The sequence below is a fragment of the Prinia subflava genome, chromosome 9 (assembly GCF_021018805.1).
Source record: "Prinia subflava isolate CZ2003 ecotype Zambia chromosome 9, Cam_Psub_1.2, whole genome shotgun sequence".
Classification (NCBI taxonomy): Eukaryota; Metazoa; Chordata; class Aves; order Passeriformes; family Cisticolidae; genus Prinia; species Prinia subflava.
The window spans coordinates 23,697,590-23,720,015 of record NC_086255.1 but is presented as its reverse complement, the minus strand read 5'-3'; the positions used below and the strand labels follow the sequence as shown (position 1 = coordinate 23,720,015).

At 43.3% G+C, this 22,426-nt stretch overlaps 1 protein-coding gene across 10 annotated transcripts in view; it reads right to left on the bottom strand.

Annotated features, from left to right (window-relative positions):
• ZMIZ1 (zinc finger MIZ-type containing 1) overlaps nt 1-22,426 on the bottom strand; it is a 339,556-nt gene that overhangs the window by 43,404 nt on the left and 273,726 nt on the right. For all 10 annotated transcript variants that reach the window (XR_010081335.1, XM_063405933.1, XM_063405931.1 and 7 more), the window contains one exon: nt 7,954-8,098. Coding sequence is in view for 9 of the 10 variants with exons in the window: in XM_063405933.1 (XP_063262003.1) it covers nt 7,954-8,098 (145 nt within the window). In the remaining variant the exon portion in view is untranslated. The remainder of the gene's footprint in view (nt 1-7,953; nt 8,099-22,426) is intronic.

Genomic DNA, 22,426 nt, shown 5'->3' with positions numbered 1-22,426 from the left:
TTCTGTCCATGTGGCATAAACGATCACAGCTATGCAGGTAAGAAACAAAAATACTACTGAGACCCACTCCTGCCTCTAAGAAGCAGAAGGGGTTACATTGTCTGACATGGGAACTACAGCATCCATCTGATAAAAGGAAAAAAGATTAAACCATCACACCCAGTTCTATTGTCACACAAGTAGACCATGCAATGCATTACTACAGCCCAGATCACAGTAACAAAATCCGCCGGTAACAGCCCTGCTATTAACATGCCACCTGTTACCTTTTTCAAAATGCTGAAATTATCTTATGATCGTTTTCAGCTTGACAAATGCAGTTTAATCTTTATTGCATCTCAGAGCACAGACCTGCTTCATCCATGTCTTATTTATCTCACGTGTGTCGGAATGCAACCCCCGAGCCCTCAGTCCCCCCCTGCCACCAGGCATTCCTTCTGCTCTGCTTTATCAATATACCTGGGTTTCCATATCCGACTGCTCCTTTACAATAAAAAACACACCCACCCAGTATTCTACCATTGCCTGTTGCCTTGGTAATCCAAATGCCTGGGTACTCGCTGATTATCGGCGAATGAGACTCGCATTGTTCACACCGCAGCGCGTCTGCTATGTTAATGTGAGATAATGGCAGCCAGAAGACTCCTTTTGTTCCCAGCTTTGCTGTTTATTCATAGTGCCTGGAGGTCAGCGACTGCTACAACAACCGGGGAAGGAACCGCTGAGAGCGTGAGCAGATTCCACTTCTGCTTTTGCCTCTGAGACAGGGGGAAACACGAGCAGCCCCGCACAGCGAGAAGGGCACCGGGAGCTCTGCAGTCTGACTCACGCAAGGTGTAGCAGGCGGCTCGGAGGAAGATGTGATGGACTTGCACTTCCGAGATTTTAGATGAAGCTGATTTACGCTCCCCGACAACAGAAAAAAACCGCTTTCTTCGAGAGGCACGGCGGGAAGGGAGGGAGCGAGGGAGGAGGGGGCAGCGCAGCACCGCCGCAACTCACGGGAGGCGAGCCGGGGCTCCGGGGCTGGCCGGGCAGCAGGGACAGCCCTGCCGAGCCTCTGAGGGCAGCGCCCGGCCGGGGGCGGCGGGCCGGGGCAGCGCCCGGAGCGGGGCGGGCGGGGACGGAGCGGCCGGGCCGGCCAGGGAGGGCAGGGCAGGGCAGGGTCGGGGCAGCCCGGGCAAGTGACCTGGCCGGGGAGGGACGGCGGAGGGCAGGTCTGAGGAACGTCTCCCCGAGCCGTCTCGGAGCTCTGCCTGCCTGTCAGAGTAGTTTGGAAACGCTGTCGGTGACACAGGGACACGGGCAAACAAACCGTCACATCGCATCTCCCCTGACGCGTTAAGTGGGAACTGAGAGCACGACCAGGCTGTGGTACCTTCCCCGCATTCCCAGCTCGGTGGAGACGAGGACATTCAAGACGGTGCCCCGGCTGGTGCGCTGCTCCTTATCCGCGGAACAGCCCTTTCACGGGAGGAAACCACCGATTCCTGCTAAAGGCACCGCCAGTATCTAATTAATGTCACCGACCCATCTGCCCAGGTTGCTGATGTGCTCTGTCTGTCGAGCAGGCTTTGTTGTCATTTCTAGCGAAAAGCAGCCAGGAGTGTCTTAGCTCGAATTGCTAACCCTTTTTTTTTTTTTTTTTTTTTTTTTTTTTTTTTTTTTTTGAGAAACCATTAGAAAAGCCCTCCGCCACTGCAAATAGTAATGACTATTTCCTTTTCTTCTCGCTGCGATTCTGAGAGACTTCAGATTCCAAGTGAACGGGAATAGCAGGAATACAACAATTGACAAAATTGAGCACTGGGAATTCACTCCTTTCGTAATCTATTTACGGAGAAATCCTGTGGAGGGTGACATTTTCATGTAAGTGAATGAATAACAGATACACGTAAAGAAAAGGCATCAAGAAAAAGATCAAGTCTTAGACAAAATATACATTTCTGATCCTGCTGCCAAATTACCCCAAAATCGTTTAAAAAGACAAGGTATTTGCGGTAATTGCTGTCAGTAATTTTTACGTGCCAGACTGTAAGCTCCCTCCCCGCTCAGAAGCCATGTCACCTCCTGGCAGGCAGGCTGGAGCGATGCTCACAGCGCGGGGACCCGAGCACAGGCACTGTCCCTGAACGCAGCCCCGCTGAACCCCCTGGCCCTCCCCAGCCCTCCTGTGCCTCAAGGACTCCTACACCTCACGGGGACCTGGTGCTGCGCAGGTTGAAGGGCACTGACTCAGTTCTGAGGTGTTAATCCAGCTCAGACTCCCAATGATTTTAATGAGTTTTGCAACAAAGGGCTAGGCAAAGTACAGCTCTCAGTGTCACCACATGCCTATCGTGCTGACAGTCAAAATGGCTAAAAACCAGGGGTGCTGCCACAGCGTAAGATTTTTAACCCCATTGTCACTAGAAATCAGTTGGTTTCATTGAGAAGGGACAGAAGATTCCTCCCAATGTGCTCGAAGAGGAAAATAATGTAGACTCAGCATCTATCATCTGCAGACCTCATGCAAAGAGCCATGACACTCCTGTGATAATCGTTAAACAGGAATCACAATCGACCAGACATTTTCTGGTATTAGTTGTTCAATACAGCCCAAACATGAGAGTGATACCTCTCTATTCAAAGCTGTTACCATATTTAAAAAACTAACATAGATAGTACAAAGGCTGAGAAGATCAGATTTTGCCTCAGTCAGCAGACCTACCTAAATATTTGCCTACTGTTCACTTATAAAAATATCAGCCAACTTCTAAATGAAAAAAAAAATACATCACCAACTAAAGCTGTAAGACTACAACATCTACAGGAAAAAATACAGAGTATATAGCCACTTCAACATACTTATCAGAAAAAAACCCCACAAAATTATCGTAATCCTACATATTAGTCTTACTACAACAGCACTCATTTTGACTCCAGTCAATACAGAAGACCTGTTTTCACATCTGTGCAAGGTGCTGTACACACAATAAAAGATGATCCTTATCCTATGCCTCTTACCAAGCATGTAAAGAATACATATTAGAAAACAAGTTGCCCATTATTGTTTCCTGTTACCACAAGAACTGACCCCAAACTTATATAAAATGAAATGTGGATTTTTCACGTGAAAATATTCCATATTTAGTTAGTTTTCAAGAAGGTACTCATCATTTGCTTTTAGCCTCAACAGGCTCAAGGTTTTCTTCCACATCCTCCCCGTAAATGCGTGTGATAAATCTAGTATCAGTACTTTCACTTACAGGACAAGATGGACAAACAACTCTTGGGACAACAGTCTGGAGCAATTAGTAATTAGTTTTGTCTTTGCAATGCTTCCAGTATAAGAAATCTGTTCTGAAGAAATTTTCCTTTTTTTTTTTAGGAAATGGCCCTTCTGCAGAAACATTTCTTGATTCTGAACTCTTCCCTTATTCTCTCCTGATGGTAAATTTTAACATTTCTTGACAGAAAGGAAACCAGAAAAAACAGTGAAGCTACTCTTGCAGAATCAGAAGTAATACAGATTTCTTCACTGGGTATATTCTTTTATATTAGGATTTACCATCTGTTCAGTCCCTAATTATATTTATTTCACGACTCCACACCAGAAAGATGAAAAGGCTTTGAAACAATTTTATCTTTTACCTCAAGAGTTATGAATTCTTTTGCAAAGATTGTCCCTGCATGTCAGAGCCACACGCCATAATGGAGCAATCCCCTGCTTCACACTGATGTATAAAACATGCACAATGTGCTTGTTTCCATAAAAGCAGGCTGCACCCAACCTCATCCAGACATTTTTAAAGTGACTATCACTGTTGGTCAAAACAGCTATAATGCAAAATTGAAAAGGCAGCAGCCTTTACAGAACTTCTGCACTGTACCCTTATGGAACTGTCTGTACTAGTATGTCATAACCAGTTCACCCCTGATTGTTAACAATGCAAGAGCCAGTCCTCACCACCCAGCAAAATTTAGACAGAATTACCATTCTTTTCCAAGAGCTCCTATGAATGTTTGAAAGTTCAGCTCTTAGTCAAGTTTAAATTGGAAGGTAAAAAAGGACAAAACAAGCACTAAAACCACTCTTTTAAAGCAAGTCTAGCCACTAAAAGGTATTTATGACTGCCTGAACATAAAACATTAATGGTAATAAATAACGCATCTACTGTAAGATTGAATTAATGCTTCATTTCATCTTCTGTTCAATTTTCTCTAAACCTTTGGCACTAAGTAATTAGTGATAAAAATAACATTATCTTCATATTTTTCATCAATCATGATGGCCCTATAGAGGCATTACCACCCTTTGGTCACTAACTGTGAGACAGCTGGCAATTAATGCATGAGACCAAAATTTGGAGCAAGAGTGAGGACAGTAAGAACCCTACAGATGCTCATGACAACACACTAAACTGCAGCTAACAGCTGTCTATTTCTAGGTGGTTTTGTTGACAAATAAGCTTTATTACAAGCTGTGCAAGAAATGAGAGGCCCCTCAGAGCTTGCCTGAGTCAGGCTGACGTGAAAATGAACTAGGGTGCAATTCCTGCTGGGATTGATTGGAACTGTACCCATTTCAACCAAGATTCAATTTGAGACACACGTACAGCTCCACCACTTGATGCTATAAAGTGTTAAGTAAGAACTTCATCAAGGCATGGGAAGGTATATAATGACAATAATTTGTACTTACCTAATAGCATTTGCCAAAGACCTTAAATTAATTCAAAAATCAGCCACCTTGAGTAGTATCTGTTATTACAAGCAGTTTGTCAGATTGGAAAACTACAACACAAATAATTACATTATGCCCTGCAAGCTAGAAAGCATGAAATTTCACATCTGTGCAGAAGGGCTAGCCCGAAGACTAACAGCTCTCCTTAAGTTCCCCATAAATCCATTAAGTAGGACTTTAATTAGAAGCTCTACAGGATTAAGGAGGTGGATAGGTCCTACAGTGGTTTTTCAATACAGCAATAGTTTACTCACATGAAGCAATAAAAAAGTCTAAGGTGAAAATAAATAAAAAATCTCTCATTCAAGTCTGAGATGACTATTAGATTGCAAAGTCTTAAAAACCCCTAAGATTGGGAAGTTCTTTATGACAACCCAGTGCTCATTGTGTTCACAAAACACAGGAGTTTGCAACCCAACCAACTGCCCTACATTAGACAGTAGGTATTTAGCTGATTTTTCTTCTATATGCAACACTTGATCATTCTGTTAATGAAAAACTAAATTTAGAAATAAATTAGCACAATACAGTCCCTACTCTGAAAGCATTTGTTGCATGTGTGCACATCCTCGCATGGATTACATTCTGCTCTCTGTAAGTGCATTTAACCAACAGTGACACTATGAAAGCCTTCCTTGATCAGTCTATTTCAGTTTCCTCTCATAGCTCAATTAACTTCTAAAAATCAAAGACTGTCCTTAAAAACAGGCCAGACCTGAACTACTTCTAGTGTAAGTGCCCACAGTTTATTAAATATGTATCCTTAGATTTAGATTCTTGTGATACATTATTGAGTCACAATTTATTTTAAATAGCTGAGCCCTGTTTCAACTTTGCACCTGTGTTTCTATAGGGCCAGCTACATCAGAATTCTAGTCCCTGGCTAGAGTTCTGGGTAGTTTTGTTGCTAGTAAAAGGAACAGCAGAAGAACAGCTCTGTGAAGAGAATTCAAGATTGTCTGATGATGGGAAAGGATTTAATTGTGTATCTAATGATAACCAGCAGCTCACATATATCTACACTGCCTTTGTTAAGTAAGGTTCTTGCATATGCTCTTGGTTGTTCTAATTTAATATCTAGTTTTTTTACGAAACTTGAAGTAGCTGGCTACATTAAGAGTTTCAGGAAATACAAAGCATACTTTTTTTTTTGTTTGAATCACAGAAAAGTCTTGTGGACTAGAGATAAGATACTGTGAATTTTAATACTAAGCTTTTGACCCAAATGTAATCTAATGCAAATACAAATGATGCTTCATCAACAGCTTCATCACTTACTGTAGTTAATACTGTACTTAATGGCTTTTCACCCTTTAATTAAAATAAATAGGAAACTCCATTCTTCTTCATCTCATACTTCACTACTGTCTTATAGACTGATTACAGAACGTCCATGAAAATAAACAGTTCCAGGTGGAAAAAGAAGTTGCAGAGCCACAGGATGCCTCATTCTAATGTACCACCTGAGAGATTTTGAGCAGTTATGGTTAAATTACAGACAACAGCATGCACCAACGCAGTGATGCAAGTATTCCAAACCCCAAAGCAGCTGCTGCAGTTATTGTATATAAAAAGTTATGCCACAGAAATTCTGCTTCTAGAGGGGCATCTCATAGGTTAAGAGCAGTAATTTAGAAATTGCTCCCAGTGTCTTCCCCAGTCGAGCATTTCAAGGGTAATACTCGAGAGAAATATGCAGGAACTGCCTAATACTGGGCAGGATGCTCTACTACAGGCAGAACATTGGATCACCCAGTACTGCTGGAAATGCTGGTATTTAGGTTTAGTAGAAGAAAGTATTTCTTTTTTGACATGTGACAGTTTCAGTGGAAAATTGCCACGAAAGAAGTGAGTTGTGCCTATCTTATCTATTATCTAGTAATGTAGCACACAGCCTCTGTGAGATAGTCTTACTTTATAGACTCTAGAGGAACAGAGGCTAAAAGGTCAAATGAGAATCAGGCATCTAAAAACTACAAAACTACACCTAAGAGAGCACATACACTGCACCACATTCTCTGCAGACTGGCCACTAATTCCACTTTCTCTTCTGAAAAGCTTCTCCCAAGTGTAAAATTATTTTAAAACATTACATTTTCTGTGGGTTTTTTGTTAAGTGTGTTTACAATCAGTCATTTCCTAAGCAACTAAAAAAGAGGAAATCCAGGTACTCTGAAAAGCCAGTGATGATATATTAATTATACTTAAAAAAAAGGACTTTCTTTATTCTCAAGAGCTAAATCAAAGGCATAGTGATTGCATGGCTTTCCCTTAAATGTAACAAAAAAAAAAAAAAGAAAAAATACCCAACCCAAACCCCCAAGTTGTTTTCATACAGATTTGCATATGCAAATGCACTGGTACAATAATGTCCCTAAGCTCAGTTCTAACACAAAAGTTCAAGTTAGTTAGGCTATCATGGAACTTAGGTACAAGGAATTTACACTCATTACACTCTCAAAGTCCTTTTACTAAGAAAAAAACCTATACATTAAAACAAATTTATACTATTTGTGATTTCTTCAATGTGATGCTGAGGTAAAGAAAGCCTTGGAAAACACTCCCAGAAACATAAAGCATGGAATGAATGCTCAATCCTGTCTACACTTTATCTCCAGCTTTTGCTTTGACCTAGGTTGTGTGGACAAGAAATACAAATTGTGCTCCTCTATGTGATTTGGTTATCAAAGACTTCACATCATCTTCTTACGGTGTCCTTTAATGTTCATGTTCTCTCTAAATTAACACAAGTGCTGTGTATCCTCACCTGATACAAGACTGTGCAGGACATCCTGTCATCTGTGGCTACACCCACAGTACAATTGTTTTGCATGCAATACATTTCCAATGATGGTTAAAACACAGAACATCAGTGAAATGTTTCCAACGTCAAAAAAAGCCAGTTGTATTTAAATAAACATCAGGAAAGTGTCTGACGAGAGACATGATGTACAAGTTTATCTCTGGGGCATAACTTGAAGCTTGAAAGCAAGCTCACTTGATCAGAGCAAAGATTTGAAGACGGAAGTGTCACTTCACTATGCACAGGGCAATAGCGAAGAGGAAATCTGAGTTTATTTAGTGCTTGCTGTAACTACAGACACCCTGGTGTCCGTAGCATGGAGCAGTGCACCAGTGTCACTCCCCCACCAGTGGTAACAGCATTTCAAGTATCAGACCTGTCACACCACGTGCTGCCCAGCCTGCACTGCCGGGCCCAGGCTCACCTGTGAGACAGGGTGGGTTTCATGGAGCTCATGGAGTTCATGGGGGGTTGCATGGGGAGCTTCCCGGGAGGATCGTTCTGCCGGCTCTTCTGGTGGCGAAGCAGCAGGAGCCGTCCCAGCTCCTCACACCACGACGAAAGCAGCGCTGTGCAAACAGAACAAACGACAGTGAGCACACGGCTGAGGAACCAGCACTGGAAAGCAACGCTGTGCAAACAGAACAAACGACAGTGAGCACACGGCTGAGGAACCAGCACTGGAAAGCAGCGCTGTGCAAACAGAACAAACGACAGTGAGCACACGGCTGAGGAACCAGCACAGCCCGTGCGGGTGTGAGCTGCTGTAAGGGGTCACAAACCAAAGAGACAAACACCAGGAGTGCAAAGCTTGTCCATGAGCCACCACTCACACTGTCACCCCATCAAACTGAGTCTGTAACTGCCCTACACTGTCACTACAACATTTTTACCCAAGTTACCAACATCCTGCATAGCCCAGGAGGCACAAGAGAACTTGTCTGAGCAGCACAGAGATGAAGAGTGGATGAAGCAAAAGGACATGGGACAGCTGCTACAAGTGAAGTAAGACCCAGAATAATTCATTTCACACCAATAGAAATGTAACAAAAACATAGAGAAGACATCATTTACACAGGGGAGCAAGGAAAAAAGATACTTTTTCTGTTCAGCTCGTTTTTTTCAGAAGATTAATTGGAGAGAAACCCATGTGCATGAATTAATTTCCAAAACTGCTATGAGCTACCAGTCTTGAATAGATAAACAGGAGAATGATGTATAGATACAAAGTTAGGCACTTAAATCTATATCTGACCCAGCACAACCCCTAAATGTGTATTTCCATTATGTGCCTAATCTTGTAGTCAATGAGGGTAATTCTGTGCTTACAAGAAAATCATGCTTATGAACTACAAAGATGCAGAGATTTCTTAGAGGGAAGAAGAGCTTGCAACTCCTTCTAAAGACATGAAAGGGGTCATTATTCTTGAAAATGTGGCCTCTCCCTTATGCACCCACACTCAGAAAAGACCAGACCCTGTCACAGAAATCACCTGCTCTTCAGTAAGCAGAGCCTCCAAAAGTGACTGCAAGTGAAACCTGGCTCCCAGGAGTGCACCCAGCCAAGACACCCCACCGAAGCCTCCAGCAACATCCACCTGAGCCTCAAAGCTGCCTGTTTAATTCCAAGAAGTGGCTCTGGTAAAACGTCAGCCAGCTATGAGGACACAGTGAGCAGTTTCACTGGAACAAAGTGCAAACTAATTGAAAAATCCTGCAGTGGAAAGAAATCAATTTCTCAAGTGGAAGTGCTTGGGCTTTTTTCTTCTTTAAGGATGCTTTACAAAACCCTTGGAACAAAAAAATGCTTCATGTTTAATTTTTAACTAAGTGCCTTCCCAAGGTGTTGCACACTGAACACAAATCAACAGATTATATGGGTGGGTGAGAGCCAGAAGACTACTGAAAACCCAAGCTGCCACAGTGGTTTAGAGTAGTAAGAGCTCTAGATGTGATTTCAGGTTTGCTCATTTAAGAGAGACAAGTGTAGAATCCTCTGAAACTGAAGCTTCTGTTTTCATGTCTTAATTCTAATGGTTGTCTTTTCACCAAATAACATAATCATAAGCAGTAGCTAACTATCATTTCAGGGTACACCTTCTTTTCCCAGAAGCTACACACATGTACTGTTAACACAGAACAAATTCCAACGAGACTGACTGTAAAGTCATATTTGTGGGGGACAAAAAGGAACCTGCTTTACCAAAAACACACACAAATATGTTTTTTCAGTACAAGAAACAACTGGATTTTCTATAGCTAAATAGCCATACAAGAAAAATACTTATAGCCCAGGCCACTGCTGTGAATTAATCACACATTTGGACAAAGAAGAGGTAGTAATTTTATTGCATTTGGACAAAGAAGAGGTAGTAATTTTATTGCATTTATCAGGCAGAAGGTCAAGAGCGGTGTTTAGGGAGGCATTTTAAGGCTCTGCTGTGACAAAAAGGGGACATCGTTTCTTTATGTAACTAAATACGGTCACTCGGAAATCGTCAGCCTCACATGTAGCCTACAAAAAGCATTCCCCCGAGCTCTGTGAAATGTTCCAGCAACGAGTGTCAGTCTAAGCTGCTTCTCTATTAGCCAAGGAATCTGTCAACAAGCATTTGATCAAATTATACTCACCTTTTATCCCTGGCATATCATTACTAACGTGGCAGTGACAAAGGTCCCCTCCCCCTTCCAGCCGCCCGGAGACACCAATTCCCGCCTGACAGGGCTCCTTCCCTCGGCCACAGCCACTTGAGCTGGGAAACCGAACAAAGTGTTCTGCCGAACACTTAACGCAGCCATCACCGACTAACAGCGGATGAGTGATAGTGGATGCTGAGCACTTCCACAGCCCGCCGTAATTACTACGGAATCATCCATCTTAGACGGGGCTATGATGGGAGAGGGGAGTTGCTCCTTCTGCACACCTATGTGCACTTGACAAGTAAGATAAAAAGCAACAACCCAATGGATCTGAGGGCATGAATCTGCAAACAAAAGCCAAACCTGCTTGAAAAAAACCGCAGTGTAACTCCTGGAAAAAGAATATGCCAATGAGAGCATTGCTTTGGTGAGGTGAAGATAAGAAAACATCTTAATGAGTTGTTATTATTACCGATATCCAGTACGCAGATTTATAAAGGGAAAATGTAAACCATCAAAAAAAAAAAAGAGGTCCTCAAGATAAGCTGGAAGGTTTTATTCTACAAGTTATCTGGAGAGGACTCGTGTTTTTAGAAACTAAGAGACTGCAGGTAAAAAACCTAGCAAATTTCCTCATCCCTATCACAGCACTCATTATGGAGAGGTTCAACCTTTCCTCCCCCGGGACATTTCAACTCATGTACCATGTATAATAATCACTCTCTTCTCTGCGTTGGTACTTGTGCATGGAATGAAAACAAAGCTGTTTGCAGCCACCTTAGGAGTTGCCGGTTCCCCTCTGACCTGCTCTACCCTCCCTCTAAAGCAGTCTGCTCTCTTCTGCTGGAAAGCACAGGGCAGCCTCCCGTCCCTCCTGCCCCATCCACCTCCCTTGCTCTTCTCTCTGCTCGGTAGGATGAATATATACCCTGCAACACACATCTGGTACAGCTGGCTTCTGGAGAACATCACTTCCTGGGCTATTCAAGCAAGATAAAACAAACTCAAAATGAATTTACAGATTACACTATTCATCTTTAGTGTACTTAGTTACTGCTTTTTATGCTGACAGTATTAGGCGTATCTCAACTCATTTACACTCAAAGCACGAGAATTTCAGTATCATACTATAATGAACAGATAAAGCAGCAAGCACAAAGGACAGCTACAGATGGTGCCAACAGTCAGTCTCACCCTCTCATAGCACAGCCAAGCAGCTGCTTTTTCTCCCCCTCTGCCCCTCCTCCTCGTACAACAGGAGCACAGATTTTGCAGATGGACCATCCACACCGTCTCTCTCGCAGCCCCTTGCTGCGGCAGTTTAATGATCAGATTTAAATCGTGTTCCTCTGCTGCATTGCTACAATGTCCCTTGCATACAATGATGCGCCTTTCCTGCTTAAGTTGAACTCAACTGTTGCAATGAGAGGAAAGGAAAAATCCTGGAATGTGCACACACCCCTCCAAGAAGCCCTGTATGCAGTCCAGGTGTAAAATATAACCTGGTTAATACACCAAAATTGACATTTTCTTTCAACCTCTGTTCAGTCATAGAGGGCTCTGCTAGCTCATGAAAAAGATGCAGAATAATGGCAATCAAATAACGTACTGACAGTTTAAGTGTATTCACACATTTATTTGGCTTAAAGGGACACTCTCCGGGATGATTGGTGCAATATTTGACCTACTTTTCTCCATAAGCAAAACCTGTATCATTCTTAATGGGATTGCGTTTTACTTTTAGCACTGATCTATTTCCATAGGAATAAATCAATACTGATTTGCTAATGATGATTGCGTTAAGAAACCAACACAGACATGAGCAGCCTCAGCTTCCACATTTGTGAAAAGCAGAAATACAGATTTAAAAATAGGAGAAATTTCAGTTACAACAAGCCCAAGGGGTTTTCCTAAGGAAGCAAAACAAAAAAAATCAGTTCAGAGATATTCAGCTTGCTGCTACCCAGTCCCATTTTTGTTTTTCTATTCTTTGAAGAGGACCAGACATGGCAAGAGTGTGTCTCAGCATAGAATGTGACCGACCTCTCCTTAAAATACTTATAAATACTCCCACACACCCAAAGTTGGCAACACTTTATGTCCTCCTGGATGTGTCCAATAGTTTAAAATTCTTTCATTGAAAAAAATCCTAAGACATGGCAATGTATCCACATTGGGATCCTGGGGACAAGGAGGGAAAGGAAGGCTGGAAGGCAATTTATTTTTTTCCCAGTCAGCCAAAGTCACATTTTAAGCATTTCTCTGCAACCACAGAGCTAAGCCTTGCTTGAAAGAGAAAGGAAGCAATTGTTATTTAATCCCCTGCCTCTAGGAGCCGAGTCTTTAAGAACATGCCAAATATCACAAGATTTGCGACAATTATTAGAACCGGCCACATCCCCTGGTACTGTTCCTTTCCTCCAAGGGCCCTTTTGTGCAGAAAACCTGCCAGGCAGCACAGAAACAAAGGCCTCCACTGCTGGCTGTGTGGCACCTTTCCATCCCTCACAGCCATGAGTGCCCATCACCAGCAGCAGCATCACAACTGCTCTGTAAGTGCTGGGGCCCTTCCATTAGGAAAATCAAGGAGCTTGAGCTGGGGGAAGCCACAGATCATGCCCAGGCTGCTTGCACCACTTAATACTTGCTGACAACAAATATTTGCTGGCATACTGCAAACATTACATGATAGATGCTGATGATGCAGCTCAAATGTCATTTTATAGCCATAGTGCAGTGGTACAGCCCGTTACAGCCCTTTTTGGGCCAGGGACCAGAGAAAGGAACCAGGGTGTGCAGTCAAGGCTGCCCCGCGGAGGCACTGCTGCATTTCAGCAGCTGCAGCCACCCCAGCCCCGGGAGCTGCAGTCCTGCTCTGCCTGGCTGTGCCACAGTAAGCACTGCGAGCGCACGAGCCCGCGGCTCCCTAGAAAGCAAAATACAGAGCAGCACAGCGCTAATCTATTTACCTATTATGATACCCTGGTATTAGTTACAGCTTATCACCTCAGTAAATCGCTGCCTCTTGTTAGGGAACGTGCTTAAAGGTGCAGCAAACTGTTATTTACAGGCAGACACTATATTTACAGCCGCAAAGACAGGTGAGGAGGGGATAGGACAACAGCTCAGTAATTTCAATGCCTTCTGCTTCCCGGGAGACTGCTGGAAGAGCACAATAGGATTACTGCTTCCGTGCTGCAGTTAAGCTGCAGCAGATAGTTCAATAGGCAGACTGGCAGACCCGTATTTCTTATTCGCTGCAATGAAAATATTAGGAAAAAAGGAGGGGTTTGATTTGGAGAACTCTCTGTTCAGCACCATCTCGCTAGATTGGTTTCATGTCTCAGATGGAAATGCATTTGGCTGAAAAGATATTTACAGCATGAGTAAGAAAATACATCATTTTTCACCAATCATATCCATTAATTTTATATTGCTTTTAGAAACAAGTTTGTGGTTTTTTTATATGGAGAATTCCAGATAAGTAGAATACAGAGCTACTGAGTGCTTTCTACTCTCCTTTCTACAGACTGCAATCTAAATTCAGTTTTTATAAAACATCCAGTGAGATAATTTGGTGGGGAAGGAAGGGAAGCAGCAATGAGAAGAGAATGAGAGGAGTGGAAATAACTATTGTCTTGGTTATTTAGAGGAGTTATTCTTTCTACATAGAAAAATTGAGACTATATCACATTTGGAAAAATACATTGAAAATGTTAACTACCTACAGCTCAGTGTGCTGAGAGCATTAGAAAAATAAAATCCATTGCATTAAAAGGATGGAATCTTTGCAATTTTGTGAAACTGAAAATCAGATGTTTTCCTTGTGTTTTAATAGCCATTTTGCTTTTGAAAAGCTGGGAAATGGAGAGAGAGAAACCAGTCATGCCAAAGTACTTCAAGACTTGACTTTCCCGCAGTTCTCCTCCTCACACACTCCGGCAGAGCTGACAGTGGCTGGCTCACCTGTCGGACAGTCAGTCAGGACAGCACAGCAAGGCCACAAGCCAGGGTGTGACAATCCATTAGCAGAGATTTGTGCTGGTCCCTCCTCTGCAGTCCTCTCCAGGTACTGCTCCACGGCCTAACCCTGTGACAGACGAGCCCTACCCCGTCATTACACCAGCTTCTGCTCGGTGTCTGCCTCAGCACTGGCAGCACAGAAGGAGTATACACAAGGCCAATTACAAAGCAAAAGCATTAATTTCTCAGCAGTCTGGCTGTTCAACATGGTCTCAAAGCAGTTCCCAGTGAGTCCATCCCCCCTCCCAGGCCCATCTCCCTGGCTGCCAGCAGCAGCCCACGGCGCAGAGGCAGTGCCCACTCCCAGGTGTTTGCTGCCACCTCCTCCCGGGAGGCTTGCACGCCAGCTGCCTGCTTTTTTGGAGCACCTGAGGATTGTGACTGCTCTTCTCCATCAGGCAAAATCAGTGATAGCTTAAAAGTCCAAGTGCACTGGATTAAACTGACTGATTTTATCCAGAAAGTGCCAACACAGAAGTGCTCCACTGTAGTGAGGGGAATCCCCTCCAAAGGCACACAGATCTAAAAAGCCCTCGTCCAGAAACTGCACAGCAAACTGCATGGAACTGAGTTCCCCAGCAGAGCAAGGGGGCAGCTGGCTCAGATCTTCATTTGGGAGGCATGAACTGCTCTGCTAATGACAACAGGAACACCAAGTTGACAGCCACAGTTCAACATTGTGGAACAGGACATAATACACATTTCTACCCCTATTATCTAAATAATGTCCTTTATCAAGAATGTCTCCTTCATTACTATGAAGCTAGCTACAGCGGTGTTCTGCAGAAATACCCAGCTTTGCCCCAGTAGGATCTATAATGCAATTATGTATTGCAATAAAAAAAAATCATGCAGGTTTGTAGGAAAATAGAGAATGAAAGGAACACCTAATTAAACTGAAGTAGTACCTTGTTAATTAACAGAGGTTTTATTCAATAAAACCCTTACTGCAAACCTGAGAGTTAGTTATTCAGCATGTGCTTTCAGGACTGCTGCATGAGAGTGACACCATGTACAAAGTCTGGTCTTGAATATGGGTCCAGCTTGCCTTGGCATATCTTCAATTCTTCACAAATACCTCTCAAGACACATATATCTGTAGGCTTCCCCAAAGGCTCTTGCCAACTGCAATAGTACATGCTGGAGACACAGATTTGAATACTGCTATCTTCACCCCATGCCTTCAGTGGAACTGGGATTCCCTAGTTTCCTTCTACACTTGCCAAAATTTGGCACAGGATCTTACCAGATTCACTACATTAACTCTGAAGTAATACATTACAAAACAGAGCAACAATGGCTCAATTTGGCAACCACAAAACACTCTGTACAGATCCAGATAAAATACGTAAGCATCTCATTTAGGCTTAGCTCTACCCAAGCTGCTACATCTGAAAACACAGCTCATTATATAAAGAGAAGACAACACTGTTGAAAGGCTACCAGCGAGTGAATCTTGGATAAGGCTTTCCAAGGAAATGCACTCCAATAGCATTAGACTGCTTGTTTTCTTGCTCATCCAATTGTTGGTTTCACTGCTTAGGTTTCAAACAACAGCATCTTTCATTACTGCTGTACGCTTTTGTTTTGTAATGCCAGTTCTAGTCATCAGCAGATTTCACATATAATCCAGACATCTGAAAAATAAGACTGACACATTTGAACCCATCTTTGGCTAGACAAAGCAGTGACCTACAGGTGAGAGGCTCTGTTTCATTTAATCCATCCTCAGCCCTCCAATTACTACTCCAAACAACTCCTGAGCTAACAACATCACTAACATCTAAAAGTGCTAGGAAAAAACCCAACAGATTAATTTAACAAGAGCTGGAACACAAGGAAGCCATACACAACCAGTACAAAGATGGAAGTCTGGAAGAGGGAAAATCTGGTGTCTATCATTAAAAGAAAGAAAGGATTCACCACAGAATTAGAGGTTCAGCTTCCTATCATGGAAACCTAACCCAAATTATTCAAAAGGACCAAGAGGAAAGCAAAAAACTAATAACAACCAAAACTGACTTTTCAGAAACAAATCACCTTACCTCTGTACTTTCTTTACACTAGCAGACAACAGACCTTGAGCGTAGATTAGTTTGATGTTAGTCAGGCTTTAAGTGCTGCTTAACATGACATTTTCATAAATAAACAAGAGAAATCAGGTCTAGCTGAACACAACACAGAACAGCAGGAAACTTAAGGCTTACCAAATTACTAAACCAACAGTCACCTAACAGAAATGAGCATTTTTAGTTTCCCCAGAGGGCCACTGAAGGCAGAAGCTGTGCTGTGCTGCCAGAGCACACCCAACCAGCCTCCCCAGCTGCCTGTGTGGGACCCAAGTCTGGGAGATGCACAGCTCTCCTTCCTCTCTACCCCATCACAATGTACAGCAACAGAAGGGAGAGAAAAGTAATCAGAATGATGAGAAAAAATCCTATCAATATATCCTGCAAAAAATGATTACATGGATTAGGGCTTCTGGTGGGTTTGGTTTGAGCTTTTTATTTTTTTACAAGAGCAACAGCGGTATTCTGATTTACTGAGTAACAAAGCATTAACTGTATCCACAGCAGACACACCAATATATAGAGATAAAAAAGACACAGGTTAGATATTAGGAGCATCCTAATACTCTTGAATACCCTAAGGGGTAAGGTGAGGAATTTCCACAAATGGAGATACAGAGAAAAGGTCAGATATAGATCTAGGGAGAATGGATTCTTCAGCCCAGGGGGCTGGCATAGATGGCACAGATGACTTTTTGAAGTCTTTTAGAATCAAATGAAATCTGTGTTTGCGAACAGAGGAAACTCAATCAGTCTGCATTGGGAAAGTATTTAAATCTGGCTTGTTTTCACAATTATCCCAAAAAGACCTCTTAGCTACAGTGTGAGGAGCTCCTGCAGAGACTGCTGAAGGGGCCATGCAGCTACACGGCTTACTGGCTAAGTTTTAAAGATGAAAGAAGCTGAGAGCAGGTGATGTGCTCAAGGTCACACCATTTGTGACTGCACAGAGCCCCAGAACAGCGAGGATCATACACCTTCCTCTCTTTGCAAGGAGAAACCACAACCACCACATCAAGGGGTTACTGCTCTGTGCCCGCAGTCTCTGTGCCTGCCATGGAACATTTTCAAACAACAACTGTAAAACATCTGGAGAGGCTTTCACAGAGGGGAAAAAAATTACAAAAACCACACAACCAAAATTTATAGCAGAAACGTGTTTCCAAAGTTAACATTGCACAGCCAGAACTCAGAAGGACCAAAAGCTATTTTAGGAACCTTTGCTTTTTGGTTCTGCTGTCTTGCTCTTAACTTTAACTTTACATTATTTTATATTTTTACAGGCAAAGAATGTTTTATCAGGTGTCCTCGGATTTTTTTTTTTTTATTTTTGTATGATTAGTGTAATAGAAACTTTGCCAACTTCTCTATAACTGCTGAAGGAAAAAAAACCTGCTTGCTTTCAAAGCTGGAGGTTGCAGGACCATTTTTCATACTATCCAAACTTTGTACTTGAACAGAACTAAGCTAGAAGTACTCTAACCCTATCCCTCCACTCATTCTTTATTCTGGAACAAATATTACAACTACATAAAATAATCTCTAAGTGCTGAACATGAAAACAGTTAAGGACATCAGGAAAGAGAACCTCAGCCTACAGCAGTTTTTAACTTAACTGATTTCTGCTCGAACAAGACTGGGCAGACAGACATGCAATTCAGTTTCATGCAGTGCTTTTCCCATCTCACTGCCAGTTGATGAGGTAGTTTTCTAACAGAGTCATTACTTCTCTTTTTTCCCTCTGTGTCCCACCAACCCCACAAACCTTGTCATCTTCCTTTACCAGCAACCTGCTCTGCTCCTCTGGTACTAATCACCTTTTCTTGAGAACTGCCTAATTAATTAACATTCAATTAATATACCAAAGTCAAATACCAAATAATTGTTCCCAAGCTGCACTGGGAACTTGGTAACTAATCTGAGCAAGAGAAGGGCTTCTGTATCCTTCAAATTCCACTTCTTCTAGCTGTGTCTTCTGGGCTAGTCAACATTTCCCACCTGAAACATGGTTGTATTACTAGAGCAGACTTTGTGAGCCATGGATGCCTTTGTTAAGGCATTCTGATGCCCCTAAAGACTCCACATACACTATGTTTGTTTTATTTATATAAATAAAGTAAAAGTAGCAAATCATCTATGCTCTGTTACAATAAGGGCCACATAGAAAACTCAAGCTGGTGTAAAATACGAAACATCTGAACAACCCTACCCCCATTTTCAGATTATTTTAGCTGTAGTTTCACTATACAAAATGTTCAGCAGCAGTACTCCCTCGAGGTAGCCCCATCTTCTGCTGTCTGTGCCCATGCTCTGCTGCAGCCTGCACACTCCCAGCTGTGCTGAAGCATTGCTTTGTGTGACCACCCTGTGAACCTGACCAGCTTTTAATTATTCCTTTTTTTTTTTTTTAATCTTCTTTTCCTCGTTTCTCTTTCTTCAAAGAATTTTTCCCCCAGACACGTATTTGGTTTTTCCCTAGCCCGTGAAAGCCCAGCAAGGCTCCGGCGCTCTGCAGAGGTGGGGGCAGGCGGCTGCTCCCGGCACAGGCACTGCCCAGGACAGGGCTCCAGCACACACCGAGCAGCCTCTGTTCAATCAGCTGCACTGCAAGCTCAGAGGGATGCAGCAAGAGACTTTTATTTAAAAGCCTAACTACGAACATTAGTTTTAGACAGATTAGAAATTGCTGTTTCCTTGTCTTCAGGGGCATGTTTATCATTTTACATAGGTAGAAAGAGGTTATCTATGGAAGAGGGGAGAGGTATAAAAATGAACGTGGCTAATTGCTTTTACAAGCATCTAGGGAAGAAGCCAGTAGAAATCACAGCCCAAACTGATTTTTCAATACCTTTCATTCCTCTGTCTGAAAATAAAAAAGAACTGGGGGAGAGGGAAAGGGTAATTTGTGACTACCTATTCTTATAGACATTTGCAGAAGAGCAGCCTGCCTAAACTGTCACAGAGGACACCTGGACACGTCTCCCCACACACAAGTGCTATAATTTCAGGACTGGAGTGCAGTAAGATAATGTCATCACTGCTCCTGCCATCTATAAATAACTGCACTTGGATCTAGCCGAGTCACGTGGAAAAGCTGGCCAGCAACACACACATGTATGTCAGCATGCTTTGGAAACCCAAATAATTCTAATAGTATTGCGAGGAATAAGCTTTAGCTTTCCAAATTTAGCTCTGGTCCATGCATTCGCTGTGGCTCACAGAGGACTGCTATTATTTCTTTTTACAATACCGTTCTTGCTTTGGAAGCTGCTGACTCGGGCATTAGGCGGGCATTGTGCAGAGGGGTCTCTGTGCCGCTGCGCACACAGGCTGCTCACAGAGGCAGACAGGAATCAATCGCTCGGCGAGCCCGCCCGCCCCTCTCATTGACATCTCCGCTCAGCCCGAAAAGGCGGAGGGGCCGAGCGCGGCGGCGGGGAGCGGTGGGCGGGCGCGAACGGCAGCCAGACAGCCCGGCACGGATGGCACACGCTGGAGCTGGCCCAGCACGGCACGGCACGGCAGGCACACGCTGGAGCTGGCCCAGCACAGCATGGCACGGATGGCACACGCTGGAGCTGCCTCTCATCCAGCACAGCATGGATGGCACACGCTGGAGCTGCTCCTGGCCCAGCACAGCAGGGATGGCACACGCTGGAGCTGCTCCTGATCCAGCACAGCATGGATGGCACACGCTGGAGCTGGCCCAGCACAGCATGGATGGCACATGCTGGAGCTGCTCCTATCCAGCACAGCAAGGATGGCACATGCTGGAGCTGCTCCTATCCAGCACAGCATGGATGGCACACGCTGGAGCTGCCCCTATCCAGCACAGCACGGATGGCACACGCTGGAGCTGCTCCTGGCCCAGCACAGCATGGATGGCACACGCTGGAGCTGCTCCTGGCCCAGCACAGCACGGATGGCACACGCTGGAGCTGCTCCTGGCCCAGCACAGCACGGATGGCACACGCTGGAGCTGCTCCTGGCCCAGCACAACATGGATGGCACACGCTGGAGCTGCTCCTGGCCCAGCACAGCATGGATGGCACACGCTGGAGCTGCCCCTGATCCAGCACAGCGCGGATGGCACACGCTGGAGTTGCTCCTACCCAGCACAGCACGGATGGCACACGCTGGAGCTGCCCCTGATCCAGCACAGCACGGATGGCACACGCTGGAGCTGCTCCTGATGCTGTGCTGAGCTGCAGCATGAGCCTGCCCTGCCTGCCAGGAATGGACTGGGCTGGGGTGACAGAGGGAGTAACACATCCCTAGTCACACACGGAACCAGATTTTAGCACCAATTTTCTACAGGAAATCTTTCAGAGCAGTGCAAAAGGATGATTTTAAAAATAAAACAAAAAAAAATTGGATGCTGCTTTGGATGGCAGTAGTAACAAACATAGATAGAAAAGCATTTCAAGTGAGTTGTATGCAGCTCCTCGGGGCATTTTCTGGGAAAATGACTCGAATACAAACTGACACAATCAACAGAGCCTGCACTTTAAGCTAGGCCACAAGATACTACTGGGGTAAGATTTCCATCTTTGGAACCTAAAACTGAGAAGAGCATGTACTGAGGAGGAGAAGATAAAGTAAGAGAGAGGGCAGCAATGGGCACCGAGTATTTCCCAAGACTTCAAGCACCGTTAATTCTGCAGAGCATCTCCCAGGGACAGAGATTCTGTTTCACTGTCTGTAGAAGAGCAGCAGTTTGTAAAAAAAGCACTGAGCAAACATCCTATCTGAATAGCAACCACGTCTACTTCATGTTCCCAGAACATCTGGAAAGAAGAATCACAATCAGAATGGACATCAGAACATGAAATGTTACTGTAAAACACACAGTAAGATGCTATCCAAACAGATGGTAAACAAAATTCTACCTTCTTGGTCAGAATAATTTTGGATTAGCTCCTGCTCCTACCGAAGTTGGTTGAAAATACTGTAATTTTAGTGGTCTGAAGCTAAATCTCCTACATTACATTTACACAACCTCTACCAATACAATCTTTTCTCCTTCAATACACCATTTCGAATGTACAATACAAAATGCAACTTCTCCTTCATACGTTAAGAAGTAGTTCCATGTTACTCTAGCAGACAATATTTTTAATTTTACTGATGTAAAGTAAGAAACATGGGAAAGTGGCTAGAACAGAGGATAAAACCCCGAAAAATTAGAGCAAAAAATAATATGTTAAAGATAAGGTTTCTGAAAGGTTACAGATATGTTATTACACACAGACTGTGCCTGGCTACTTAATGTCTGGGGACTACATAAATGGCCTTTCACAAACACATAAGGACTGGCTCCTTCCATAAGGAACTTGAAAGAAATGCAATAAAATTTCAAAACCAAGATGTCATAGACATAAATTTCTCAGGGAAATCAACACAGGAATCTTTTCTGAAAGGAGCTGGTTGAGTAAAAGAACAAATTTTCAGTCAAGTATTATGAAATTTTCTCCAAGGGGAATAGACTGGTAATTTTGAAAACATAAGGGTGGAGGAAGAGATGAGGAGAACCCTCCTGAGTAACAAAAACCCAGGGAACAAGGACAAAGGAACAAGGATCAGACCCAAGGGTGCTGCCTACTTAATAAGAGAGAAGGTAATTAGATGGGCTCCAAGAAGGTGGAATTTTGTCATGTACCCCCACCTCCCTCATCTTGCTGTGTAATTTTCATCCTGTATTTTACTTTGAGAACAAGTTTCTACTACATCTTCTTCCTGATCAGAGGTTTTCCATGTAAGAAAGCCAAAAGCCAAACCATCTAAATTTGGCCCAATTCAAATAATATTTTATTCAATACCCATCTAATCTTGCCTACTGCAATATAAGACAATCTGCATTAGCAGTCTGCAGTTTGATGCAGCGAAAACTAGAAATTACAGCACTTCTAAATATCACATACTGTTGAGAACTTCTCATTTGTTTTCTCTTGGATTTCTCATGGATTGCTAAGATCAATTCAGGATACCAGCTCCAGTTCTACTGGCTGTCAAGAAGCAAAAAAAAGAAAGGCAGGCACTGCAGCTTGACTGTGGTGTCGGCCAAAACAAAATGGTAAAAACCCCCATGTTTTAACTTCCTACACAACATAGTTGTTCTCTCTCTGCTCTCTCTCTTCTGAGTCATATCTGTTCATGTTACTAAGA